At 35.1% G+C, this 13,271-nt stretch overlaps 1 protein-coding gene across 1 annotated transcript; it reads right to left on the bottom strand.

Moving 5' to 3' along the window:
* Window positions 1–3,833: 3,833 nt before the first annotated feature.
* On the bottom strand, window positions 3,834–9,074 carry LOC104902524 (probable inactive receptor kinase At5g67200). Its single transcript, XM_010690324.4, has 2 exons — window positions 7,439–9,074; window positions 3,834–4,544 (listed from the first exon to the last, which is right to left on the bottom strand). The coding sequence occupies exons 1-2, from the start codon at window positions 8,859–8,861 to the stop codon at window positions 3,964–3,966; spliced, it is 2,004 nt and encodes a 667-aa protein (XP_010688626.2). The 5' UTR covers window positions 8,862–9,074; the 3' UTR covers window positions 3,834–3,963.
* Window positions 9,075–13,271: the final 4,197 nt, after the last annotated feature.

The raw sequence follows: 13,271 nt of genomic DNA, 5'->3' as shown, positions 1-13,271 counted from the left end.
AGGGTTTTGCTTTAAAGAATACTATATACATATAACAGGAATTATATCTATATTATTATCTAAAGCAAAATCTTAAATTTTATGTGGCAAAGTCCGTTTTTATAATCTCCAATTCCATTTAAATTTGGCCAAAAATTATTCACTTCCATATTGTTATACTTTCGATATCAATAATTTACTAATTGACATAAATCATGCATGATTGTGATTGATATTTTAATTCCATTACCATATATTGTAATTTGATTTATGAAGTAAATCATGTAATTACCGTGTTAATTGATACTAGGATCAATTTGAAATTAAATTGCTGAATTTATTTTGTGAAATAAGTGGAATATACTCAAGAAGAGAGAAAGAAACAAATCTCTATTATATAAGGGGAGCAATGGTGTCCTCTTTTGAAATGCTTATTATTTTACCCCCCTCCCTTTTTAAATTACAAAAGGAATGTCAAAATCAAAATCGACACTCAAAGAAAACTACCGAAAATTAATTTACAACACGCACTCACAAATAACTCAGAAATCACTTAAAAGAAGAAACTTTACAAATCATTCATACAATTGAGAAAGTCACGTTATAAAAATCACGCAAATCACTCAAATAATCAGGAAACTTTGTTAAAACTCAAAATTAACGTACAAACTAAAACTATTAACCTAAAACGTCAATACATTCAAAAATATTTACAAAAAGTTAAATACAAATCACTATTCTCAAGAACCATTCACAATTAATGGTGGGTCATGATATAAAGTAGAGGTGTATTTGTAATGAAATCATAATTTAAAAGTTATACAAGGAAAAAAATTATTTACTTTTTTATAGTGTTTCCTATATATAATGAAACTTTTACATGTATTTGGACCTATCTTTTTCTATTATATAATAGCGATTAATTATCAAAGTAAAAAGGTTTATGTAAAATATCATTCAAGAATTAAAGTACGTACAACATATCTCTATTATATAAGGGAAGGGGGAGCAATGGTGCATGTCCCCGAATGAAGAGACTAGGTTACCCCCTTCCCATTCTAAATTACAAATTCACTTACAAATCAAAGGGGGCTTCAAACAAAAATACCAAAAATATAATTATAACAATCACTCATAAATCAACTGAAATCATAAAATTATTGCAAATCACTAAAATGAGGAAACTTTACAAAAACTTAAAAATTCACTCCCAAACTACAACCTATGTAAAAATTTACTTGAAATCAAAGTGTCCACTTTCTTTACGTACAATTTATGAAGTATTTTACTCAATTCAAAAATCAACTAAAAAATTATAATATTAGAAATCATAAATAAATTCAATAAAATTTCTATTTTGTTCATAAAATTTAACTTTGAAAAGTAAAAAAAAAAAAGAATGGTGAGGTGACCGAAACTAAACCAATCAAATTTTGCAACTAAAAATAATTATACTTCGTATATCTAATGTTTAAATTTTGACTCTTACGCAGAAGAATTTCGAGTATCTGCTTCTAAAAAAAATTCAAGCACGCATCGCATGCAAAAAATTCTAGTAGAAATAAAAAGAGGTGAAGGGGACTCTAGCACAATTTTTGCACAAAAGACTACTTAAAAGTTCTATCAATGTTGTCAAAGTGTCTTTAGAAATTACATTAATGAGTCAAAGTATCTTTAGAAAGTATTTCATTTCATAGAAAATTACTTTTTTTGTGATTTTTAGGGAATCGACGAATGTGTTTAGTTGATATTAAGAAATTTGTGATCTATGTCTATACTATTATCTAAAGTAAAATCCAAAATACTACATGGCAAGCTCACAATTACCGAGCAATTCTAGAGCTTCACAAACTAAAACTCTCAAATCCGGTGTCCACGTGGCAATTCAAAATATTGTGGAATTTATTTGAAAAATGCAAAAAAACTCGTGATTTATGTTGATTGATTTTTTAAGTTAGGCAATTAATATCATTACATCATATGAGATTTCCGGAAATCAAGCATATCCCATTTATATATTAATGTGATTGACGTTAATTATGGTTACAATTACGTAATTAGAATCTCATATTGATATATACTTTTGGCCGAAATTTATAATTCCCATATTGGTTATGTTTCGAAATTTTAAATTCCCAAATGAAAATGACAATGAATTTAAATTATCAATCAATCTTAATTATTGTTAATCTTAATGATAATTTCCAATCAATTACTTAATTTAAATTGATAGTATCCGAAATTCTTAACATTCACCTAAATCATGTGCAAGTTGATCACCTAAATCAAAATCATTCCTAAATTGAATTACGAGATTTTAGGAATTGATTCAATCAAACTTTAATATGGAAATTATCAATTAATGGTATTTGATTGATGATTCAAATATATCATTTTGACCACATTTATTAGATATATAAAAGTGAAATTTATTATACAAATATTATTGCATGTGTTTCAATGTTTTAAATATCACCTTTTATTATATTATACCATTTAATAATCAATAATTGTGATTAAAGTCGTACGATGACAAATATAAAAATTAAATTGTTACAATTTGAAAAAAACCGAACAAAATATATTTTTAACAACCAAAAAAACATGATTTAAAAAGTAATTTTAAAGCTACTCTTGTACTATAATGCAATTACATGAACATGAGCAGATGAGCTTGATACACTTGACACCTACCGACCTTGCAAGCAAAGCACCATCTTGGAGAATCTGTTGGGTTGTATATAATTAGCTTTGCATTAGGGTTTTCCTATTCGTCACATTCTCAATCCCAAATTCCCCCTTCCGTTACAGAATTCTCTCAACAAATATATTATTTTTCAAGAGAATTACTACTGCGTTGAAACACAAGGTTAAAATAATAATAAGATAAATCATTTAAATAAACTATTGGACTGAATTAATTTCACAATTTGAGAATCATATTGAGCAAGGGAAATTTGAGAAGTTAGTCATGCATCAAACAAAGTAGAAAGATATCAAAATAGACGGAATTACATCATATGTGTTGGATACCAGTATACCACCCCTTATCCTCAATGTGACCTAATCTTCAACTGACGTAGGAAGGTTAGCGGATAAGTTCGATAAGGAAGTTCGACAAAAGACCCTGAAATGATTTCTACTAATCGGGCCGACGGAGTCCGATTGCTTATTGTTATACCTTTCTGGAAGCGGAACGGGCCAACGAGTCTAACTCATTGCTATGCCATGACCTATAGGCTTTTTAAGCCATCCGAGTTCGTTTAAGGCCCGAAATCAGCATTTTAATTATTTCCGAATTTTATTATTTTCTTAATTTCGTATTAGGGTTTTGTGTTAAGTATTTAAACACTATTAGGTCATTATTGGGGGGAGATTTTTGACTTTTAATAATATCACAGAGTTCCTACTCTTTTTTGGTGGATTCCGGATTTTCTACAGATTTATCGCTTGTAAATCTGTTTGTTCTTGATCGAGATTAGCGTTTGCTTTTCTCCATATTTTCCGACTACGTCATCAACACTCCAAAGTCCCACACCCATTGCTACAAAAGGGCTTGGCATTCGGCCAGTTTTACCTACTATTGGATTTGAACCAATAACTCTCGTCGGAGAAGTTTGGTCATAAAATTCTGTTTTTTTGTTTGTTTCAATTTGTAGCTTTACTTTTCCGAATTCTTAGACCTATTACTCTAGCATGCCTTGTTGCACCACCATCAAGATTCTTGACTGCCTTTTCCAATGACACTATTCTTGCAACTCCTTTGATCCTTAGTAGTTAGTCCCCATCCATTGACCTCTCTAGGTTGGACAAACTTGTTATTTTGAACAGCTTTTTTATAAAAGAAAATAGGGGAAAGAAAAACACAAAAATTATGGAGAATTAATATAAGTATGAACAAAAGGTAGAGTAAGATATCCCCATCAAATTTAATCCGTGTTGCATAACTTGATTAGTAGAAAATAATATATGCAATCAATTAGCCTAGGATATTCCTTCACCAGGGTGCAATTCAGTATCTTCGTCCATCAATGCTGCCTCCTTGATTTCCTGTAACATTTTCAAAACTTGCCACATGTTAGGCCTTTGCTCCGGGGACGCCACACTACAAGCTATAGCCACCTCAAGAAGCATCACAAGCCTATTTTCATCACTACCGCCATCCGCAACATCCCTTGCAGATCTTACCCAGTGTACTATGTCGTTTGGAGTCAGATACGGATGCTGAGATGGTGGTTTTCCTGTCAAGAGCTCAAGTAGCAACACTCCGAAAGCATATACGTCAGATTTAGATGTTGCTTCTGAATCTGCCTTACGGATTTCTGGTGCTTTATATGCCCACAAACTAGGATCATCTTCCGTTAATGACGACTCAGTTAAGACACTTAAGCAATAATCCGTTATACAGGCCTCAAAATCAGAGCCGAGGAGAACATTAGAGGATTTGAGGTTGCCATGGACTAGTCTCCATGCTTGATGAATATATGAAAGGCCTTGTGCCACGTCCTCTGCTATTTTCAAGCATGAAGTCCAATGTAGAGGCTTTGCTCTTGCTGACTTAGAACCTGCATGATGCCAGACAATCAGCTCAGTATACACAGATCAAAATAAGCCAATGTTAGTTAGAAAAGGAGTTGGAAACAAGATCAACAACAGAGCACTGATCAAGTAAAGGAGTCCGTCAAAACCAGCACCTGCAACAAGAACATTTTGCATCGCTATTGCAGTATTAAGATAGCAGCTATATCAATGTCGTATAAATGATACAGTATCCTTCACCTGTATAGGTCAAACTAAGATAACTCACCAAAAATATGTCTTATACTAACTGAAATGACGTAAAACAAGAGGATAAACATATACTTAAAGTGGATTTAAGAATGACATTGTCAGCACCATAAACAAGGTTTTGTCAAGATGTTGTTGTATACTTTCCTCATGACGGCTTAATTCATGGAAAATAATATGAAGCTAATGACTAGCTGGTGGTTCCATAGCTGAGATTCACTCTCTTAGTCTCTTAACCACAAATACATCCCAGGAACACCCATGTTTACTTTGGGCAGATATATGGTTATGTGACAGGGTCGTTGCCATAAAGGCAACAAGATAACCACCCACACTCGATGCTTCCCACTCGATGTTATATACTATTGTTGCTTGCCAAGGGCAGGTCAAGGAACATCCTGAACTAAACCATTGTTTGGTAATTCACAAAGCAACTCCCAAACTGGAACTACTAGTGGCACTTCATCTCCACTTAATCACCCATCTACTATTTCCTGTTGGCTCAATGTTTTCCCTATGTACCGCCTTCCATAAAACTTTACTCACTTTTATGGTCCAATCCCCTCACACTTCCCCCTACTAGCAGTCACTGATGCAACCCTGAAAGCCAAAAAAAAGCATCCAACAAAGGGGGTAATTCCAACTTGAGCCATGATATAGTGCCAATCCCGCGTTTGTCCATATCCACATTCTGTCCAAACACAAGAACTCAAAACTAGCTCTTCAATTTGTTTCAGGATTCAAAAATCTTGGGTCATTGAAAGCTAGAGGCTTCATGATGAGCAGATTTGAATTAGATTAAATGTACCTCAAAAAAGATTAGATGATTAACCTTAACAGTTTTAGTATTCTAAAATTCTAGTCAGGCACACCAGTCACTAGAATAAGGTAAGGAAATGTTAAGAATAACACCATAATGTGATATCAAAGGGGGGAAAAAGCAAGTTGGGTGGGGACACATGAGTAGGTTACTGGACATAATTAAATTAAATTTATCTGTAGAAAAGTTCAAGACGATAATAAGGAAAATGAGGCAAAGAAGTTAAAAGGAAAACCTTTGTTCCATAGTGATCTTCGGCATTTTCCTACTTTCTATCTTTTATCAACTATTCCTTTGTTTCTTAATGCTTGCAACTATTTGACTTTTAGGCTTGCTAATGCACGTCTTTAACTATTAATATTCTTTGCTATCAATGAATGAAATTATAAATAATTGATATTTAAAAAATACATATTGAGACTAATTCAATAACATTTTACTTAATAGCATTTGTATATAATAAAAGAGTTAGTCATAGTTAATAAATGAATAGTGCAAAAGTTATACAATTGCAAATATTAAGAAACGGGGAAAGTATTAACTGATCTAAATGCTCCATCTCTGTATGCATCAATTACACACTACCTTACTGAAACCATTAAGGAACAAAAGGAGTACATAAGAGATGAAAGAGGGGCAAAGAGGAAAATAATAACTAAAGAACATTAACTTAAAGAGAGAATAATGAATCTATTCTGAATCCAGTAATAAAACACTTATTAGATAGAGATATTAGAGGGATTCAAGGTTCGAAGACATCGGATAAAACTTGAGCTAGTATCATGAAAGAGTCAACAAATTCAAGAGCAGAAGTTAACAAGGTTTCAGAGAGGAATGAAAATAGTGACTATTCTTGCCTTATACAAATCTCCCTAGAATGAATTAGGGTTCTTTTGTTCGGGTCGGGTTCATGAAATTAAGATCTCCCTTCACTAATATGCCTCTGATGAAGAACAGCCTAGTTGCCAGAGACAGATTGCTTCAGTTTGGATCTGTGGACTTAAAATTTCAAACAAGTTCTCTATTTGTTTGTGGAGATGAAAAGGTGCTTACTTCAATCCTAAGTGGGTTTGAAAGACATTGAAAGATTGTGAAACTCCAAGCAAAAAGTTCTACAAACTCCCTGTGTATTGTGGATGGGATGGAAGGATCCAAATATACGTATACCAAGAATTTGCCAACGCACAACTTTGAAGATCACTTAAAAATTATAAGAGCTTGATATTATAAAACTACGTAAAGAGATGAAAATAACAAGATCTCACATGACTGTTTTTCCATTTACCTACCTAGTAAAACAACATCAAAGTGGAACACGTAAAATAGTATCAAAAGTCAATGTGGTACAACTAAAAAAGACAGAGGAAGTATTAATTATCAATGTTCAATTTCGGAAAACATGATCACCTTCTATTGGGAATCAAAAAAGCAGCAGCCAAGTTCCGAGATCACTATGAACATAGTCAATAACTATAGATTGGTATGTAACTCCTAGGGCTAGAAGTGGGTATATAGTTTAGCAGCCTAGCTCCGAGATCACTATGAACATAGTCAATAACTATAGAATGGTATGTAACTCCTATAAGTGGGTATATAGTTTAGCAGCCAAGTTCCGAGATCACTATGAACATAATCAATAACTATAGATTGGTATGTAACTCCTAGAAGTGGGTATATAGTTTCTTCAAGAGAACTCATTCCATGTATGGACGAATATGAATTCGGAACTTCTCTACATAATTGGCTCACAAAGCAACCATTAGTTTAACACAGAAATGCAAGCAATAAAATACTAGTAGTACTATATCTCAAGAAGAAGAACAGAAAAAAAATGGAGTTGAGAAAGCTAACCATGTATGAGAGAAAACAAGCTGCCATTAGGCTGATAATCATAGACCAAAAGTCTCTCATCTTTTGCCTGAAAATAACACCTCAATGGTACCAAATTAGGATGTCTAAGTGCACCAACTGATTCCATATGACGCTCAAACAACTCATTCCCTGCACTTCCAATCTTAGTAGCATCCAACCTTTTCACACACACAATCAAACGATTATCTAACACAGCTTTATAAGTAGTACCAATAGTCCCTCTTCCCAACAGTTCAGCTGTAGCTCTCATCAACTGTTCTAATGTATAAAGTTCCGTCTCTCCCGCACAGAATGCCAAGCTCCCACTCTTTCCTCCTACTGCTACTGCTACTGCTGCTGCTGCTTCTTGCTGCGCGCTCTTCACTTTCTCTTCCCTCTCCTCTTCTGTTCTCATCACTGCAGCTGCATTCGCTGTGGCCGAATAATCCAAAGCCATTGTGCCTTCCCTGTGATTGTCTCTCCTCTGATTCCTCACAGCTAAAGCAAAACAAGTAATGGAAGCAATAAGAACCATTAATCCTATACTAAACCCCCAGATAATAGCTTTACCAGTGTGACTCTTTCCACTTGGCTTACTCAGCTCTACTCCGCGCAATTGCGCATTCTGCTGCCCCGCCCCTGCCCATGAAGGCTCTGGCTCCGCAGCAGGGGCAGGGCCGAAGCTGAATCCAAAGAAATGTGTCTTATTACATTCTTTATGTAGAATGGCTCCACATAAACCCGGGTTTTGCGAATAACAAGACAGACTAAACTGAGATAATGCTCGTGTAACAGGAATAGGACCATTAAGATTGTTCCTTGAAACATTGAACACTGACAGAGTTGACTGATTTAGAGGTGGGATGGTTCCAGAGAAGCGATTAAACTCAAGCCGGAGACTGTAAAGCCGGTCCAGCTGAGTCAACCAGGTGGGTAACTCGCCAGTGAGATTATTGTAAGAAAAATCAACGGTTCTGATGCGATGGAGAGTTATGATCGACGGTGGAAACAAGCCAGAGAAATCATTGTGGTGAAGAAAAAGAGCTTTGAGGTTGAATAGACCAGTAAGGTCTGGGATGGGCCCACTTAACGAGTTATTACGAAGACTCAAAACTCTGAGTTGGTCTAACCGAGTTAACGAGTTAGGCGTAATAATACCACCTACAAGATTATAGCTTTCAATCACTAAACGAACTACTTTGTGATTTAGACACTCAACACCTTGCCACTTGCAATGAGAATAAGATGTGTTAAACCATAGATTGTTGTTTATATCAGCTTTTTTAGCAAAATCTAACAGAGCACTAGCATCCTTACTACTACTGGGTGAGTGTGAGTGTGAGTGAGAGAGTGAGTGTGAGCCATCTACATATGATGTGAAGAAGAAAAGAAGTGGAATTAGAAGGAGTGATTTTATCAGCATTGTAAGTGAAGATTAAATTAGAAGCAAGAAATTTTGAGTTTGAATCTAAGCATTTTGATGGAAGAGTAAAGAGATGGGTAAAGAGAAAAAGAAAAGAAAAAGGAGGTAGTAGTGTAGTGTTGAGTCTTGTGAGTGAGTCCAATGGATATGACAAAGTGAGAAAAAAAGTCAGGAGAGTAATGGTGAAAGAAGCAGAGTGTTGGGACTGTGTGTACTGGGTACTGTCTAGGGTGGCAGAGTATCACGTGCAAGAGGTGGAAAAGCGAGCTATTCCTCTCGATTCAGTTTAGTAGTTTAATTCGGTTCATTTCAAACACTATCTCATGTTAAACTTTCTCCCAATTCAGTTTAGTTTCTCTCAATTTAAAAGAATAGAGTCTAAGGTTATGTTCAGTTCACCTTATTTTTGCTTATTTCAAATCTAATCAGATCAGATCAGATCAGAAAAAATAAGTTCAGATCAGATCAGTTCAGATCTTGCTTATATTTAAAAATCATTATATCTTTCATTACATATTAGAAAAATTATAATAATTGAATATTAATAAAGTACTCATTGAGACGAATCAAACAAGACCCCACATGACTATATTTTTTCTTATATATTGAGAAAATCTAAAAGATAAGATCTTGTAATCAGAAAAAATAAGTTCAAATCAGATCATATCAGAAAAAATAAGTTCAGATCAGATCAGATAAGTTCAGATCAGAAAATTTCAGGTGAACTAAACATAGCCTAAATATTGGTTTTACTTTGGGGTTGTTTGGCAATCGGTTATTGACGGTTGGCTTGTTTGATTGGCTGGAAGCATTGACGGTATGTATTGGCTTTTTAAGTTGGTTGTTTAAGCTAACCGTTTGTAAAAGTGTTTGGCAAAATTAATTATAGTTGTTGGCGGTTTACTGGAGAGTTTGTGAGCCAATAAGTCAAAAGTCAATCCAAAAAGCCGTTCCGGGCAGCTTTTTTATTTTGGCTTAAAAGCCAGCTTTTCAGCCAACTAAAAAGCCAACAACCAAATACTTTTTTTGGCTGTTTGATCAAATTGAAAAGCCATTTATCAAACATGGCCTTTATTGTTTCATCTATTCTAAATTACTTGCAATACGAAAAACAAGAACAAATTTTACGAAGAGAAAATAAACCATATGATAATGAGAGAATTTATTGCGAACTTTGACACTGATTTGGAACTTCTTAAATAACAAAAATGTTGTAACTAATCTGAAAGGAAGGAATTAAAACTGATTAAAAAACTTTTTGAGACCAAACCTACAACTTTATAAGTTTATAACTTCTGTTGTTATTAGAATTTTGTTATTATCCTTATACAGTAGGTCGTATTCATTCTACCCCTCGTAGCTTCCCTCGTTGTCATTGAACATTGGTTTTTTTTTTTTTTTTGAATTTTTGGTTAGATTAGGTTTATGAAATAGTGGGACCAAATAAAAATATATTGTATGTCATAGCAAGTTGGTGGTCCTCACTCCTCATGACCATTTGTAATATAGGTAATCTTTTGGGGGCCAACTTAAGGGAGATGGTGCAAAGAAGGAAGGGAGTAATCATTTTCTAATAAGTAGTCGATCCATTTTATTGACACTTACTTTTGGTATGATTCTTGGCTTATTCCTATTTCCTTCAAAAATGAATTTCAAAGACTCTTTCTTATCAGTGGCGGATCCAGCGTGGGTTCAGTGGGTTCAACTGAACCCACGGGATCCGCGAAAAGAAACTGGTATCATAGGAAAAAAAGAAAAACAAGATATAATAGCAAAACGCCCCATTTACTTCCCTTACTAAGCAGTTAGCTCAGTGGTAGTCCGCGTGAAATGGCCTAGCTGCACTGAAGGTCACGGGGTCGAATCCCAAGAAGCTCATGTTGCAGTGTTTTTAGTTCTTTTTCCCTTATTTTCAACTTTTCTTCTTCACAATATTCGCCTCCCACCAAATAATAATATTAATTTTCTTTTTCTTCTAATTTACTTGCTCAAGCAATCAATTATTAATAACACTAATAATTTATTAACCAAACTTTATTACAAAAACCTTAGCCAAATTTGTTTAAGTATTTTCAACGCCTTTAATAAAAGTAATAATAGTAAAATTTTGCTATGTTTAAACAACTTCGAACCCACATTGTTTAATTCCTAGATCCGCCACTGTTTCTCATCTCAAATGAACAACAAGCAACAGTAGCAGCAATGTGTTTATGGGATGGATATAAATGGACTTGGAGCTTCTCATGGGCTCGCGCTCTTAGGTCGTGAGATTTGGTAGAACGAAGCAATCTTGTATCCCTCGTTAATCAGGTTCATCTTCACCAATTGAGGGAGGTCAGCCTCTCTTGGTTACCGCATAAGTCGGGTCTCTTTTCTACAAAATCATTCTCACAAGAGCTCATCAAGTTAATCTCTCCTCCAAGTATAGATGCAGTCAAAGGATTATGGAAGGGTCTTGTTCCGCACCGGATAGAAATTTTTGTATGGACAACCATATTGGGGAAGATTAATACAAAGTGCAAGCTCGCTCATTTGGGTATTATCCCTCCCTCCGAAACTCTATGTGTTTTATGCAACGAACTGTTGGAGATTTAGAGTATTAGTTGTATTGGTTTCATGTCACGTGGTTTTGAGTCGCAATGGTTATGGTGGCGTGACTCGAATCAACATGATTTATAGAGTTCATTAATGTATTTATTACATTGATGAAGGAGCGTTCGCTCGGTTTAGAGCGAGCGATCAGATTTGGCAGGGATTTTAAGAATGTAAAAAATTGACAAAAATTGTGCAAGGAGCGCCGGCTCCTGCCTGGAACGCCAGCTCCTCCTCTGCAATGGCCTATTTTCGAGTCTCTTCGGTAGGTTTGTAACGGTTATTTGTCATATAATACCAAATGTTCCTGTATTTCAAAGGACTCTAATTTATTATCCTGTACATGTTTATGAAAGCATTAAGAGAAAACTCTCTCTATTGAAAAGCACAAGTTCATTGTTCATCACATCAAATTCTTTCACACACTTATTCTCATTTAACGATTATAATAGTGAATTCTGTGTAACCCGTGCTCAAAGCAAGGGTTAGAATATTGCTTTTGGGAATGCGTATCGCGCCTAGAAGATTGTTCATTGTTATTTCTAGTAGTCAAATTTGTGATCCTTGTAACATCTTTGTAGCATTTCTAACACAAACTCCCTAAAGACACAACCCATCTAATGGTTCATTGTTCATTCTCATTCCAGCTATGGCAGTGGTGGTTGAATTTATGGGGATTGTCATGGGTTTCCCCACTCTCTTTGAAGGAGCTATTTGAGCAGTGGCATTACCCTCCATGGCTTCATCTAACCCTCTCTTTAAGAAGATATGGGTGGCCATATTCTTTATTGTCTCATGGACGGTGTAGAAGGAGCGCAATGCTCGCATTCTTAAACGCTCCCCGAATAGTTCGACAAAAGAGCTGCAAGACCTCATACTCCTAAGACTGGAATGATGGATCTCAGGCTGGTCCGAGCCTTTCCCATTCTCGCCTGGTGACATCCAAAGAAACCCCAATTGTTTGATGTGGAATGGTAGTCTTCAAGGTAATCTTGCAAAACAATGCCCAGGTCCGAATTCATCTCCCATGTGGATACCACCCCCATCAACATTGCCTTAAATGGAATGTCGACGCGTCGTTCAACCTCATAAACTCTTGCTCAGCCATTGGAGGGGTCATTCGTGACCACAATGGTCACTTTGTGTGCCTTTTCTCCTCTCCCATTCCTTTTATGGAGATTAACTGTGCAGAAATTTTAGCCATCCGTCGTGCCATCAAAATTTCCCTATTCAACAATCAATTCCTGAGTAAGAACATGATCATTGAATCTGATTCCGCTAATGCGGTAAAATGGGCAACTTCTTCACTTGGAGGTCCGTGAAACATGAGCTTTCAACTCAACTTCATAAGGGAGTCTTGCCATCAATGAGAAAAAATATCTCAATCACCCATAGGGGGCGTGACTCAAACTTAGCTTGGTCGCGGATGCAATGGCAAAGCAGGGGCTTATAAGGAAGATGAGTTTATAGCTTGGTTATAGCTTTGTAATCCGTTGTCAATGCTGTTACTTTTCATATCTCTTTGAGTCTTTAGTCTGGTTCCAAATCCTATTGATGTAAACTGCCTTGGGCCTTTGGCTTTGCGCGATTAATATAGATGAAAGCTCAAATTATATATAAAAAAAAACATCTAGATTATAAGAAATTATATCTAATTCATATTACAACTAATACCTCAAATATGATACAAATTTGGTGTCTATACATATACATTAGAATTTCGTTTATACATGTTTTATTTTTTTAGAACAAAAATTAAGTTGGCCCAAATAGTGTAAAAGTTAATGCTTTTGCAATTAATAATAAAAAAAGAGTTAA

Source organism: Beta vulgaris, chromosome 1 (assembly GCF_026745355.1).
Source record: "Beta vulgaris subsp. vulgaris cultivar EL10 chromosome 1, EL10.2, whole genome shotgun sequence".
NCBI classification, from domain to species: Eukaryota; Viridiplantae; Streptophyta; class Magnoliopsida; order Caryophyllales; family Amaranthaceae; genus Beta; species Beta vulgaris.
Note: the sequence above shows the minus strand (reverse complement) of the source record. Positions and strands in the feature narration are given on the sequence as shown.